Here is a 14,404-nt window from a genome sequence, read left to right on the forward strand (position 1 = left end):
GGATTGGTGTTGGACACATGGCTAATGTTGGACTTGTGGGCTTGGGCAGCACTGGGTTGGGATGTTTTCTTGATGTGCACTTACCCTTTATATAAGTCTCTCTTATAAATGAGTTTCTGTGGATTTGTTTCTCTAATGTACCCAGACTAACACAGGGCCTCATCTCCAATTCCCACCCAGAATACAGAGGAGAGCCCTTCCCAAGGAGTCTTATCCGTGTCCAGCTAATCCTACCTTTACAACCTAACTATATGACAGTCAGCAATTGTCTTCTCTAGTTCTTTTGGGCACTAGAGGAGCCCTGGTAGCATAGTGGTCAAATGCTGGGCCGTGATCCTCAAGACCAGCAGTTGGAAACTACCAGCTGCTCCTTGGAAGAAAGATGGGGCTTTGGACTTCCATAAAGAGTAACCATCTCAGACTCCCAGGGGCAGTTCTACCCTGTCCTACAGGGTTGGTCAGTCAGCATCAATTTTATGGCAGTCAGTATGACTTTGAACACTAATCTGTAGACAATGAGGAAATATTTTGAGCAGGAAAGTAACACGATCAAATCTAGTTCCTTTACTTCATCCCACAAAATAAAAAGCCACTTAGAAAGGGGGAACCGATTACAAGGATCTGCATATAACCTCCTCTAGGGGGACGGACAACAGAAAAGTGGGTAAAGGGAGACGTTAGGCAGTGTAAGATATGACAAAATAATAATTTATAAATTATCAAGGGATGGGGGAACAGGAAGGGAGGGGGAGGATGAGGAGCTGATATTAAGGGCTCAAGTAGAAAGCAAATGTTTTGAGAATAATTATGGCAGCAAATGTGCTGGACACAATGGATGTCTGTATGGATTGTGAGAAGTGTTGTATGAGCCCCCAAAAATATGATTTTAAAAAACCAAGCCACAAACTAGTAATTATTTTATTTTTCTGTTAAAATATAAAACAGATTAAATTATCAAAAGTCTAAATTAGACCAAATATAAACCTATCGTATAACCCACTGAATGGATTTATAAGTGTTCATTAAAAGTGTCGTCATCACCCCATTTTCCTTTTTCTTGCTGTATCTATCCTCTAGCCAGCTTCACTATCATCACATGCACTTTGTCCATCGAGCATCACTTCTCAGAATCCATCCCCTTCACTAAGCACGAAGCCCTTTAGAGCTTTCCACTCACAAGTAAGTTTCTTCTCTTGACTACACTACACTTTTCTTATTTTCTGTTAGTACCAGAATGTTCCATAAAGAAACAAGTTACATATTTCTCTAAAAGGAAAGATCATTGGCTATTACACTAACCACTTAAGGAGAGGACATAAAAAACCGCTCATCCTTATGTTTAATAAACTGAGATTTTAACAAAGTACAACTGTAGCCATTTACTCAATGCTTACATAACTCAAAATCTCACAATGTCTCCACACAACTCTCCTTGGCTTTCCAAACACTAACATGTCAACCCCATGTTCCCACTATAAATGGAGACGATCTAAGCATGCTTTCCTTATCTAAAAATATTACAGGAGGGGAAAAGACATTTAAGATCCTTTAGGCTTTGAAAAAAAGGGTCACATTCCCAATGTACACCTAAGTTTCCAGTCTGTGGCATAACTTCAAACTAAGTGCACCTGAGTTCAATTGTTTCATCTTTTCAATTCAGCGGGAGCTTTTCTGCATCAGGGTTCTTTCTCTCAATTTCTTCTTCTGCAAAATTGATTGAAATTAAAAAAAGGGAGGGGGGGGACATAAGTAAGCATTAAAAAGTAAAGTAAATATGATAGATTCTTAGTAGCAAACGTTTTCTTAGGTAAAAGGTTCACACTTATGCAAATACTAAACTGTGATAACTTACCATTACTCTTACTGAACTACTTTTTCTCCCGAACAACACGCGTCTAGAACATCTCTCAATCTGCTAGGGTTCATGACTGTGGCCAACTGAGCGTGATGGACAGTAAATCTGTACCATCAGACAGGACTGTCCTCATATGATATCAGAGCCATTTTTATAAATTCCTACCATGAAGCATTTCAAGCATATACGAACGTGAGAAAGTAATGATCCGCTCATATGTACTCATCATCCAGCTTCAACAGTTCTTACTACCGATCAACCGTATTTTGAGTCCGCTTTCCACCCCCACTCATTGCAAAACAGTTCTGGTATGGTGACAAGACAGAGTTCAACTAGTGCTTCTCCGCCTTTTAAAAACCACCTCTCACCGGCCAGGAAGAGTGTGACAAAGCTTGCTTCAAAGCTTGCTCACAAAGCTTCACATTATAAAAGCAGTAGGTTTCAGATTGACTAGGGTTTTTTTTTTCCACCCCTCCCCATACCATCTAATTGTGAAGATTCTAAAAAGACCCACAAAGCAATGGATCCATGTCACTCAGCCTAGTTGGAAAGACTGGGGAGCATATTCTATCACACTGATTACAAACAAGGATCGTGCTGCCTTCGTGGTATACAAAACAGAGAGAGAACTTCAATTGCTGAATGTACTCAGCTCTAATGGAATCTTACCTTTTAAATTAGGTAGAAGCTCTCCAAGACTACATGGTATCGCAGTCCTGATTCTTGGCTCCTCTGGAGAAAACTTAATTAGAGGTGAAAGAGACCGCTTCCTTTCACCAAGGGCCATGCATACAGATGGTTTTGGAGAGTCCACGTGTGAGTGATGAGTGTCCAAAAACATTTTGTCTGTTTGCTTGTTATTAGGAGCAAGACGCAATTCTGGTTTGTGTCTTTCAAGAGTTCCAGGTATAGAAAGATCAGATTCTTCCTTTTTCTTAGAAAGAGACTTTTTCAGAGCCTCATATCGACTGCAAAGGGCCTGAAAACTGAAGTCTGATCTTGGAGTAGTATATATTTCTCCCACATCTTCTAGACAAAGACCACTGGGCACAGGACTATTTGGCTGCAGCTCAAAATTGAACTCTGTATTATTGGAGCTATTGAGACTTAGGTGACCAACTTCTCCTGGAAGAGTTTCGTGTAATATGCCAAAACCAGTATCCTCAAAACTCTTTGAACTAAATCCACTTGATACCTGAAAAGAGTTCCATAATGCCGTTTTTTGCATGGAAGGTTCTTTATAAGAAGTTTGCAGGTGGTCTGGTGTTTCAGCATGCTCCTCTTTGCTGCCTCGCAGCAGCACACTTAGCCTGCTGTGCAGCGCGGGGGAGAACGCCTCTGTTTGACACGCTTCTGAAAGCTGGGTCTGTAAAGCTATATCTTCCAAATCTTGCTCGCAACTTTTGTTCTTATTTAACAAAGCTGACTGACTCTGTGTTTCAGGGTCACCTGCCTGGCTGGCTGCCATGTGTTTCTCAGACACGTGTTTGAAGCAATCCGAAACAACTTTTTTTTCAGGCAAATGAGATGGGCTAAAATCCGATGCAGCAGTTGTTGAGAGAAAACTGGCCATGCTAAATTCTGTTTGATCGTGCAACACAGGGAAGGATTCTGGCAAAATTTCTCTGTGCTCAATATCCATCTGAACTGGTTCTGACCTTCTGTCATCTTCTATTTCAACAGCTTTTCTCCATGAGCTTCTAATTTCACTTACTAAATAAAGAGAAGAGGGGGAACATGCATACAATTTAGCAGCATTCCTAAACATAAAGCATGCGATTAAATATTTTCTTTCACGTGCTAACAATAAAGCCACTAAGCCATTCAGTAAGTGGGTAGATAAGAAAGCTCCAGATAAAACAGACATATAATACGTTAGAACCCCATCTCTAACTGCGCAAACACGAGCTCATACGGGGAACGAAAGCTGGTCCTGACGTGCACATACTTTCATACAAATGACACGTCTGAAAAAGACATGTCTGGGTCGTCTAGATCAGAGTTTGGCAAACTTTTCCTGTAAAGGACTAGTGATATTCTAGACTTTGCAGAACACCCAGCCTGTCACTCCCATGCCGCTAGGCCACTGTAGCAGAACAGCCATGGCAAACTGGGCCAGGTGAGAATGCAATGCAGTTTTATTTACAAAAACACGTGGGGCAGGCTAGATGTGGTGTGGGGGCACGGTTTGAATCAACTTCACACTGTCAGCAGCAAAATGGATATTATATATAACCACTCAGTCAGGATCTGCCTACAGGAGGAAACTAGGACCAGAACTTTGCCTGCACAAATCATAGGTAATAAGGAAAATATACTGGGCATTCTGACTAGCTTGATAGAGGTGGAAAAGATCTACGCATACCTACTATTTGGCTAATGCTGCTGGCTGGTTTGTAAAGGACAGAAAACAGTCTATAAAGGGTGATGGCAGGTCAGATCTGGAGATGGTGACTGTTTTTTCCCTAGTGAGGAAATAGTCCTTTCCAGTTTATAATCACAAGTAAATCAACATAAAAAATCTACATTATCTACACGCTTATAAAGTATCAAAGCTTATTACACCCCAGTACACTGAGTTTAAGAATCCCAGTAGCAGAGTGAGTGAAGTGTTTGAGCCGCTAACCAAATTGTCTTGGTAATTTGAACCCACCAGTCCACACACAGAAAGACAAAATCTGCTTTCATAAAGATTTACAGTCTCAACTAGGAAAAAAAAATTATAGTGACCTAGCTTGACATGAGGAACTTCATCTGTGGGATACAGACAGATTTTTCCCAGGTAGTCCCCCAATATTAGATGCCAAACCTAAGATGCTGCTTGCTAACACACAGTTAGTGTCTATATACTTAAAAGTTATCTCCCTGAGGGTAATCAGCCATCTAGAGCAGGGGTGTCAAACTGGGGGCCCAGAGGCTACATGCAGCCCCCGAGATAATTTTTTGTGACCCACGATGCTCTGAAATAAAATTAAAATAGAAAAAAATTGTTATGAAGAAAATAGCACTTAGGGGAGATCGAGGCAATGCCATACACACAATTCCCTCATTACATTTTATTTCAGAGCATCATGGGTCACAAAAAAATTACTTTGGGGGCCACCAGTTTGACACCCCTGATCTAGAGCAATCAAACCCTATTGTCTGTCCTACCCTATGTGGGGCCCACTCCCAGCTGATAAGGATAGTGGATTATTCCCCTGAAGGAGAGCCCAAAGACAAGGTCAGGCCAACTCAAGGAGGGTCAGGGTTAGGCTGCCATCTTGACTTTAGAGCCCGCCTATCTTGTCACATGTGCACCCTAGCGCCTCCTCTTCCTATTGTGTGTACACCCCTAGCTCATCCCCCTTCTAATGCATGTATGCCTATAGTACAACCCCTTCCTGTTATGCTGTAATTGGGAGGCTTGCAGATCCCCGAAATGTATATAAGCCATGATTGGAAATATATTCACGCTCTCTGCGAGGCCCTGGCTACTGAAATCATGGCTGTCCCCGGAGGTGAGCAACTGCATGCCTTATTTTGTCTGATGTCTCTTGAATTTTGCCCCTCGTGGGGCTGGTACCCCACCATCCATCTTGTTTCAAACTGCCTTTAACCCCTGCTAGCGGTTGCCCCCTTCTCCTCCTTCCCTCTCCTGGCTCTCCCAACCTTGACTCTTCCAAGATGTCTGCACACCCTGCCTGCCCAGTTAGCAAGAAATGTATACTTCTCAGAAGATCCTGGATTGGCACCTGCAGCTGTACTGTTCCCTCCAACTCCCTTACCCTGCCAACCTGGTAAAAATGAAACTGCTAGAATACCCCCTACCCTTGAGTCATCCCCCCTCTTTTGAACTATAAAAAGTTCGTAATTTCTTTGTTCTGCATCGAGAGGTTTCCAGAAGCTAGCCTACTCTCAGTCCAGCTGTTTAATAAAGACTTCAATTATTAAAATAGTGGTGTGGCTGATCTTGCTCCTTCTAATTACCTGGATAACAATAAATACAAGGAAAAAGAAAATGTTCTAGAGCAGCGGTTCTCAACCGGTAGGACGCGACCCCTTTGGGGGGTCAAACAACCCTTTCACAGGGGTCACTGACTCATAACAGTAGCAAAATGACAGTTGTGAAGTAGCAATGAAAATAATTTTATGGTTAAGGGGTCACCACAATATGAGGAACTGTATTAAAGGGTGGCGGCATTAGGAAGGTTGAGAACCACTGTTCTAGAATATGATGTCAATTGTAAATATCTTCTTGATATGATTGAATTATTGAATTGTAAGATATGGGGATGAAGTATTAATAAAACTGTTAAAGCAAAAATTTCACATTAGGATAACCCAACCTACTGAAAAAAAAGATTTACAGCCTCAGAAACTCGATGAGGCAATTCTACTCTTTCCTAGAAGCAACTCACTAGCAGAGAGCTTGGGCTTGGCTTACACTGAATATGAATGAAGTAATAATACACTGTTCTTGGAGTCCAATGACCCTTACATCAGAGCGAGTGAGGAACCACCAACTGAACTGAAAGGTGCATAAGTATATTTTAAAAGGCGTTTCCAGAAACTTGTCAGAATGAGGTAATATCTAAGAAAGGAAGTAAAAGAGAAAAAGCATTAGGAACTTACTCAGCGTTTCTGGAGTTCGGGGAATTTGCTTCCTTGTTAAGAATGGGTTAGAAACCAGAGAGTCAATTAATTCCTCCAGTTTTACTTCCTTTCCTTCAGAAAGTTTTGGCGAATCAGATAAAACTGCCCTAGCAACCTAAAACAGGGGGAAAGACAAAACAAAAAACAACAAGGATTAACCAGCCCAGCTTCTTATGGCTGTTTTGTCATCAGCTCAGTTCCGACTCAGTGACGCAGGGAAGACCTGCCCCGTGGGGCTCCTCGCTGTCATTCTGTGAAGCAGATCTCCAGGTCCCGCCTTCGCAGCGATGCTGCGCACGTCACACCACTCAACCCCTCAGAGCCGAGCACTTCACCACTGCACCACCAGGGCTCCTTACAAACCCGGCGACAGAACCCAAAGCACTTCATAGCCAGCAGTCCCTCCACAGCAAGCACATACAAAATAAGCTCAATGCAGTAGTTCGGGAATATCTACCAACCATCAAGGGAGAAAATGTTTCCTCCCAAGCTTGATTGGGGAACCATTACAAAGGGGAGAACAGGTGAGAGTCTTTCTACTTGGGAAGCCGTGGAGGGTTCTGACAACACAATGCCCTAAGCTGCTACACACATACCTGCCACATATCTAACCGTGACAGTTCCATGTCCACTAAAATGACTACTTTGGGATTTTTGGTTTAAAAAAAAAAATATCCCCGCAGCAGGGAAAACCAAGAAGGGAAAATAACAGATCGGCAACTGGAGCAAAGCCAAGCCACAAAAGCTCCTAAAGAGCCCCCCAAAATAGACACTTGAGACTCGGAGGGGCAGCTCCCAGAATTCCCCCAGGACCAGCAGGAAGATAGTCATAAAGGTCAGTGGACAGACCTGGAAATATGTATGTTTTCTCTCTCTCTCTTTCCCCCACCTTTTTTCAATCTTTTGTTTTCTTTTTGCTTGGTCTGTGTCATTGTTGGTTTGCCTACTTACATAAGATAGGCATGGGAAACAAGTTTGAAGAGAAAGCAATAGGACTGATGGTCCCAGAAGGACTAGGAGGAAGAAGGTGGCGGGGGAAGGATGCGATGAGCAAATGCCATAGATAGGGGAACTAGGGAATGAAAATCAACAAGGAGGGTGCAGAGATCCTGCGGGTGTTGGAGCAACAGCAATCTAGCTGAGAGGCGGAAGTAGGGGGAACATGATGGGTGGGGCAGGAAGAAGGTAAAAGGAAACAGGAAGGATCTAGAAAGCAAAGCTATGGATAGAGGTATAAGCATAGGTGTGTACATACATACATTAATCCATAAAAACAGAGGTAATGGCCTATGTGCGTATATTTACATGGCAATACACTAAGGTAGTGGATGGACTTCGGGCCTCTGCTCATACCCTCCCTCAATACAAGAACACTTTGTTCGAACACACTTGCATTCTGTGATGCTCACCCTCCTGGCACAATCACTGGAGACAAAACAGGTGCATAAGCAAATGTGGTAAAGAAAGTTGATGGTGCCTAGCTATTAAAAGATACAGCATCTGGGGTCTTAAAGGCTTGAAGTTAAATAAATAGCCATCCAGCAAAGAAGCAACAAGCCCACATGGAAGAAGCGCACCAGCCTGTGCGACCATGAGGTGTTGGGACCAGGTAACAGGCATCAGAGGACCCATAACAAATAAACAAAAACATACTATTGAGAACAAGGGGGGTCGGAGAAGCAGAGACCAAAAGCCCATCTGTAGACAGTGGAACATCCCCCCACAGAGGGGTCACAGGGAAGGGATGAGTCAACCAGGGTGCAGTAAAGCACTGATGAAATACACAATATTCCTCTGGTTCCTTGAGGCTTCCTCACCTCCACTATCATGACCCCAGTGCTGCTTTTCACTTTGGACTAGACCAGAGCATGTACACAGGTATAGAAAAGAGATAAGAGCTCACAGCATGGGAATGGGACTAGCGATACCAGAAGAGGACGGGGAAGGGGGGGAAAGAAGAGGAGGAAGGGGGAACCGATCGCAATGATCGACACATAACCACCACCCCCCACCAAGGGGGAAGAACAACAGAAACCATGGAGGGAGACAGCAGACTGTGTGAGATATGAAAATAATAATACTTTCTAATATAACAGGGGGTCACGGAGTGGGGGAGAGATACCAGGGGCTCAATAGAAAGTAACTGTCTAGGAAAGAAGGATGGCAGCATATGTACAAACATGCCTGATACAACTGATGTGTGGATTGTAATAAGAGTTCTAAGAGCCCCCAATAAAGTATTTTAATAAAAAATCATTTAAAAACACATTGTTTTCAGTGAAAGCTTCAAAAAGTCGAGTTTTAACAAAGCAGATTCTTCACTGTCATCTATCTGTACTGTACCACTTCTATTAACAGTAAGAGGAGAGACTAGCAACTTAGTTCTCTGCCAGAAACCTCTGGCAAAGAGGAACAAAGGCAGAGGAATACATTTTAAATAGGAAAAGGATGTTAACTATAGGAGAGCTGGTGGCACAATGCTTAAAGCGCACAGCTGGTAACTGAATGGTCGTGGTCTGACCCCATTAGCAGCTCCTCCGGAGAAAAGACCTGGTAGTCTGCTCCCAGAAGGCTTACAGCCCACGAAATCCCGTAGGGCAGTTCTACTCTGTCCTATACAGTCCACAAGAATCAAAATCTAGTTGGCATACATGTTAACACAACAGTTAGCAATACAACTGGGAACAAAACACATGTAGACAGAAATCTCTACCCACCCACCCCCACCAAGATCCCTAAAAAACAAGCTTCATATAGCAATTATCAGATTAACCCTGACTTTCCCTTCTAACCTACGACAGGAACAGAGACTACTTAGAATTCAAAAGTGAATATCCTTGTCAAAAGCACCAATAAAGAAAAGTAATTTAACCTTACTGTCAGCTTTATGCGATTTCCTGGCTCTTCTTGCTCATCTCCCATATTCCACTCGGCCATGCCTGTCCTATCATGGTGTGGTGGGGGTGGGGCGGGAGCTGACTGCCTACCTTTAGTGTAGTCAGTGTCAGGCAACCAATAAGAAGAAACCCTAGAAGAACTTGAGGCATTTAAAAATGCGGTCAGAGGCCATGAAACTGGTCTCATCTCTTGCTCTACCCCAAGAAAAATGGCTGGTTTCTTATTTGGACAACTTACTTAGGTTGATCAGGACTGAGCTACGAGAGCCCGGGCACCGAGCTGATGCCTAGAGGACAGGGTCGAACTGTTCCATTGGGTTTCCAAGGCTGTAACTCTTTACAGAACTAGAAAGCCTCATCTTTCCCCACTGAGAGGCTGGTGGTTTTGAACTGCGGACCTTGCACTTAGCAGCCCAACATTAACCAATATGCTACCTGGGCGCTTTGAGATAAGGGAAGGAACACTAATATCTAAATTAATATGTACTCAACCAAATTTTTCTTTCAGTTTTTCAGGAATATAAAGTCACGTATTTTCTGGCTGTTTAGCCCAATTCAAATTATGTTAAAAGATGTTGCAGAAAACACAAAATAAAAAATAACAATCAAGATTGGAGTATGTGACTTGTGTAAACTGAGAACAACACTGAAGAATATAACAACAAAACAAGCCCACTTGTAATCGAGTCGATGCTGACTCACGGTGAGCCCATGTGTGTCCGAGCAGAGCAGAGCTGTGCTCCACAGGGTTTCAAGGCAGATCACCAGGACCTGTGGGTTGGTAGCTGGGCACTTAACCATTTGTACTACCCAGGAACCCCGACGCTGACTAAGGGCAGAAGGATACAGCTGCTTACCAGTGAAAAGTAGATCAGTGATAAGGGACAGAGCTGGTTCAGAAAAAGCAAGCTCACATAACAATTTAATCACTTTTGAAATTTTCAGAAAGTCAAGACAATAATACCTTGCTCAGTGATAAAATGAGTGTATAATCTTATTCTAATAATCAAAATAGAAAGAGTTCAGCTAAAAGCAGACAACACTAACAGTACTGTAACAAAGGATAGCCCCCAGATGTACGTAGTTTGCCAACAACTTATGTGGTTGGTTTAATTCTAAAGATATCACACATGCATTATTTTTTAAACGTTTAGTAAACCTAGGTCTATTTTCCTGAGAAACAATTTTGCTGCAACCATGATTTTGTGCATTTGTGACCTTCTTTCTTCCAAATTTCCCCAGGTATTCATCTATAATCCAAATACCATTGAGAAAATAATAAATATTTAAGCATACTTATTACAGTCTTTTTCCTAACCTCGTCTACCAAATGATCTTGCTCTTTTTGGAATGGATCGCTTCTTCTGGCTGGCAGACACCCCCCAGCCGCACTCCTCCCTGCGTCCTTTGCAGCATCTGTGGACGGGGAGTCTTCCACTGCAGATTCTCGTGTTTTCTTACTGATTGTTCCCTCTGTCATTAATGAAGGCCTCATCTTCATATCCTGAAGACAGATATGTACTGTTAAAGACAATAATCAGGGCTAATCCTGAAGATTCTCTGTTACAGGCTTCTCTTTAACACGAACATATAAAATGTGGTTAATTTTACTGTGAAATTATATGCTCACAAGCCCAAGTAAACAATTTCATTGTCCCAACTTACACACAATGCAAAAGACATAAACAGAAATACTACATAATATGCAAATATTGGGAGATCTGAAAATAAAAACAAAGTTTAATTAAACTGTAATGTAATTTAAACTGGTCAGAATGAAAAGAAAAGTGTACCTTTTCAAGATGCTTAACACTGTTTCTATCTGACAATGAAGCTGGCTGCCACAGAAAGAAGGCGGGGCTACAAGGGAAACAGATGAACAAATCAAAATTCTAAGTAGAGAATTCCACTCACTTGATGCCTCTAAACATTCTACAGAAATTGTCTGCCCCGTATCTGTCCGTGACGATTTAACTCAATTCGTCCCAGTCATCAAAAGGCAGTTTATTTTAGGGAGGTTTGGTGACAATTAGAGCAGCACACTTTGGCTCAATTTGTGTATCATCCTCCCAAATGAGGAAAAATTTACTTACCTGCTATATTAAAAAACAAACAAAACAATTTTATGATTGTATTTTCAAAAAGGTTAAATTACCTGATGATGATTCCAAGACTTGGTTACACAGTGAAACAAATTCTATGATTTGAACTCACATTATAACAATATCCTCAAGGTGAAAATTACAGCATTTCACTGTTCACAAGACTAAGATTGTTTTGATGTTTTATATTCAAAGCTACCCATAAGCTCTACAGCCATATGTACCATTTAGAGTAAAATCTTAGTTACTCAGAGTTCTCGTTTGCTGCATTATACATAGTATTCCTTTATCTTTCACATCTACCCCCACCCCGTGTTCCTTTAGATAAACACAAAAAACTACGTCTCTTAATACTGATTATAATGTAAGTTATTTTATTTTTAAGACCTTTAAAACAATAACTTTAAGGTAACTATCTTGATTTTCAGAAGAGTTTTTCCTTCTAATCATGGGGGAATCTGTTCACGGACCAAACACTTCTTTAACTTAAATGTTCTTGGGTTGTTGGGTCAATTGCAACTCAGAGTCGTCCTTCAGAATAGAGGAGAACTTCCCCAGACGTTCCCAAAGCTGTGGTCTTCACAGAGGCACACTCCCCAGGTTTCTCCAGAGTGGATGGTGGGTTCGAGCCACTAACTTTTTAGTGGTCAGCTGAGTGCTTTAACCACTGTGCCACCAGGGCTTCTTTTTAGACTGGGTGATGTGGAAATTAATTTGGGTTATAACTAAAATTAATATTAAAATTCACTATGAAAATTACAGCTGTCTTACCTCTGGGCTACCTCATTTACAGCTCTCCAAGTATCACTCTCTCTTCTGGAATCATTTTCTTGTTTACATTGCTTAGGTGTATCTAAAGGAGTAAAAAGTTAATTCCTGTTTACTTATGTGTGTACCACAGCGCTATGGGGGACAACACTGGAGACACAGTGCGGGAATTGTGCCCCATTTGACCCCACCACACCAGGACGAAACGCTAAGGGCATGCAATACAACAGCAAGGGGAACAGAGCAATGAAGTCCCCAGCTAATACAAAAACAGACTGTGTGGCCAGGGCGTGGCACCCCATCACACTCCACTGGAAACCACTCGTAGAGATCAATAAACAGACCTTGCACTACTTATCGTATTTTCTTTTTTTGGTCGTAGTTTATATAGTTGTTTTGTTTTCTTTTGTTGCTTTGTTTTGCTGTCTTGGTTTTGTGCAAATTATTGTCTCTCCATGTCTATCTAGATAAGATAGGCGGGATAAACAATCCAAATCCGGAAGAGAAAACAATGGGACCGACAGTTCCAGGGGGACATGAGAGAGGGGGAGGCAGGGGAAAGGACGTGGGTGTTAACAAACCCAGGGACAAGGGAACAAATGATCTAAAATTGATGGTGAGAAGGGTATGGGAGGCCTGGTAGGGTTTGATCAAGGACAATGTAACTGAGAGGAATTACTACTGAAACCCAAATGAAGGCTGAAAACGATAGTGGACAAGAAGAAAGTAAAGGAAATAAAGGAAAGAACTAGGAGGCAAAGGGCATTTATACAGATCTAAATACAGGCATGTACATATGTAAATATACTTATATATGACAATTGGGAAATAGATCTATGTACATATATTTAAAGGTTTAGTATTAAGGTAGTAGAGGGATATTGGGCCTCTACTCAAGCACTCCTTCAACACAAGAACACTTTGTTCTATTAACCTGGCATTCCATGATGCTCACCTTCCTGACAAGATCGCTGAATACAAAGCGGGTACATAAGCAAATGTGAAGAAAGCTAATGGTGCCGTCTATCAAAAGATATAGCATCCGAGGTCTTAAAGGCTTGAAGGTAAACAAGCAGCCATCTAGCTCAGAAGCAACAAAGCCCACATAGAAGAAGCACACCAGCCTGTGTGATCTCGAGGTATCAATAGGATCAGGTATCAGGTATCAAAGACCCAGAACAAAAAATCCTATAATTGTAATTGAGGGGGAGTGCTAAGTGGAGACTCAAAGTCCATCTGTAGGCAACTGGACATCCCCTTATGAAAGGGTCGCGGGGAGGAAACGAGCCAGTCAGGGTGCAGTGTAGCACCAAAGAAACATACAACTTTGCTCTGGTTCTTTAATGCTCCCCCCGCCTCCCACTATCATGATCCCAACTCCACCTTACAAATCAAATCTGGCTAGACCAGAGCATGTACACATGGGTGCAGATAAGAGTTGGAAACACAGGGAATCCAGGACAGATAAACCCCTCAGGACCAATAATGAGTAGAGATAACAGGAGGGGTAAGGGTAAGGTGGGGGGAGAAGGGGGAAACCGATCACAATGATCTACATATAACCACCTCCCAGGGGGATGCACAACAGAAAATTGGGTAAAGGGAGACATCAGTCACTGTAAGACATGAACAAAATAATAATAATAATTTATAAAATATCAAGGGTTCATGAGAGGGGAAAGGGAGGAGGAGTAGGAAAAATGAGAGGCTAATACTAAAGGCTCAAGTAGAAAGAAAATGTTTTGAAAATGATGATGGCAACAAATGTACCAATGTGCTTGACATAATGGATGGAGGTATGGATGGATGTATGGATAAGAGTTGTATGAGCCCCAATAAAATGATTTAAATAAATAAATAAATAGATTTTAAAAATGCTCAGGTCATATGAGCCTGGAGCTTTATTATGCACACTATCTTACAAAAATGTTTATTACAAAATTATGTGTGTACATTTTAATATTTAAGAACAACTTATAAAAAGAAAACAAGCTGAGTAATACAAAGGTAATAGGAAAGGACCACTTTTCTATTGTTACATATAAAGAGATGGTAGGACAGTATTTGACAACATCCAGTAGAAGGCTTTTAGAAAACTGATAGCTCGGTGAAGAAAGCTGATGGTGCCGGCTATCAAAAGATATAGC

General features: G+C 41.8%; 1 protein-coding gene and 1 non-coding gene across 3 annotated transcripts in view; both read right to left on the minus strand.

Annotated features, from left to right (window-relative positions):
* Positions 1-900: 900 nt before the first annotated feature.
* Positions 901-14,404, minus strand: part of HAUS6 (HAUS augmin like complex subunit 6) — a 41,000-nt gene continuing 27,496 nt past the window's right edge. Inside the window, exons 12-17 of one of the 2 annotated variants that reach the window (XM_045289306.1) lie at positions 12,261-12,342; positions 11,181-11,247; positions 10,706-10,891; positions 6,470-6,605; positions 2,525-3,568; positions 901-1,704 (exon numbers count right to left, since the gene is read on the minus strand). In XM_045289306.1, coding sequence (XP_045145241.1) covers positions 1,652-1,704; positions 2,525-3,568; positions 6,470-6,605; positions 10,706-10,891; positions 11,181-11,247; positions 12,261-12,342 — 1,568 coding nt within the window. In that variant the 3' untranslated portion in view covers positions 901-1,651. Of the gene's footprint in view, positions 1,705-2,524; positions 3,569-6,469; positions 6,606-10,705; positions 10,892-11,179; positions 11,248-12,260; positions 12,343-14,404 lie in introns of those variants that run through there. The other variant, XM_045289307.1, reaches the window with a different exon arrangement.
* Positions 11,327-11,459, minus strand: LOC115869427. The gene has a single exon (XR_004046178.1). It is a non-coding gene; the product is annotated as a small Cajal body-specific RNA 8 (non-coding RNA).

The sequence above is a fragment of the Echinops telfairi genome, unplaced genomic scaffold, assembly GCF_000313985.2.
Source record: "Echinops telfairi isolate 266 unplaced genomic scaffold, ASM31398v2 ScPeMD7_25;HRSCAF=90, whole genome shotgun sequence".
Classification (NCBI taxonomy): Eukaryota; Metazoa; Chordata; class Mammalia; order Afrosoricida; family Tenrecidae; genus Echinops; species Echinops telfairi.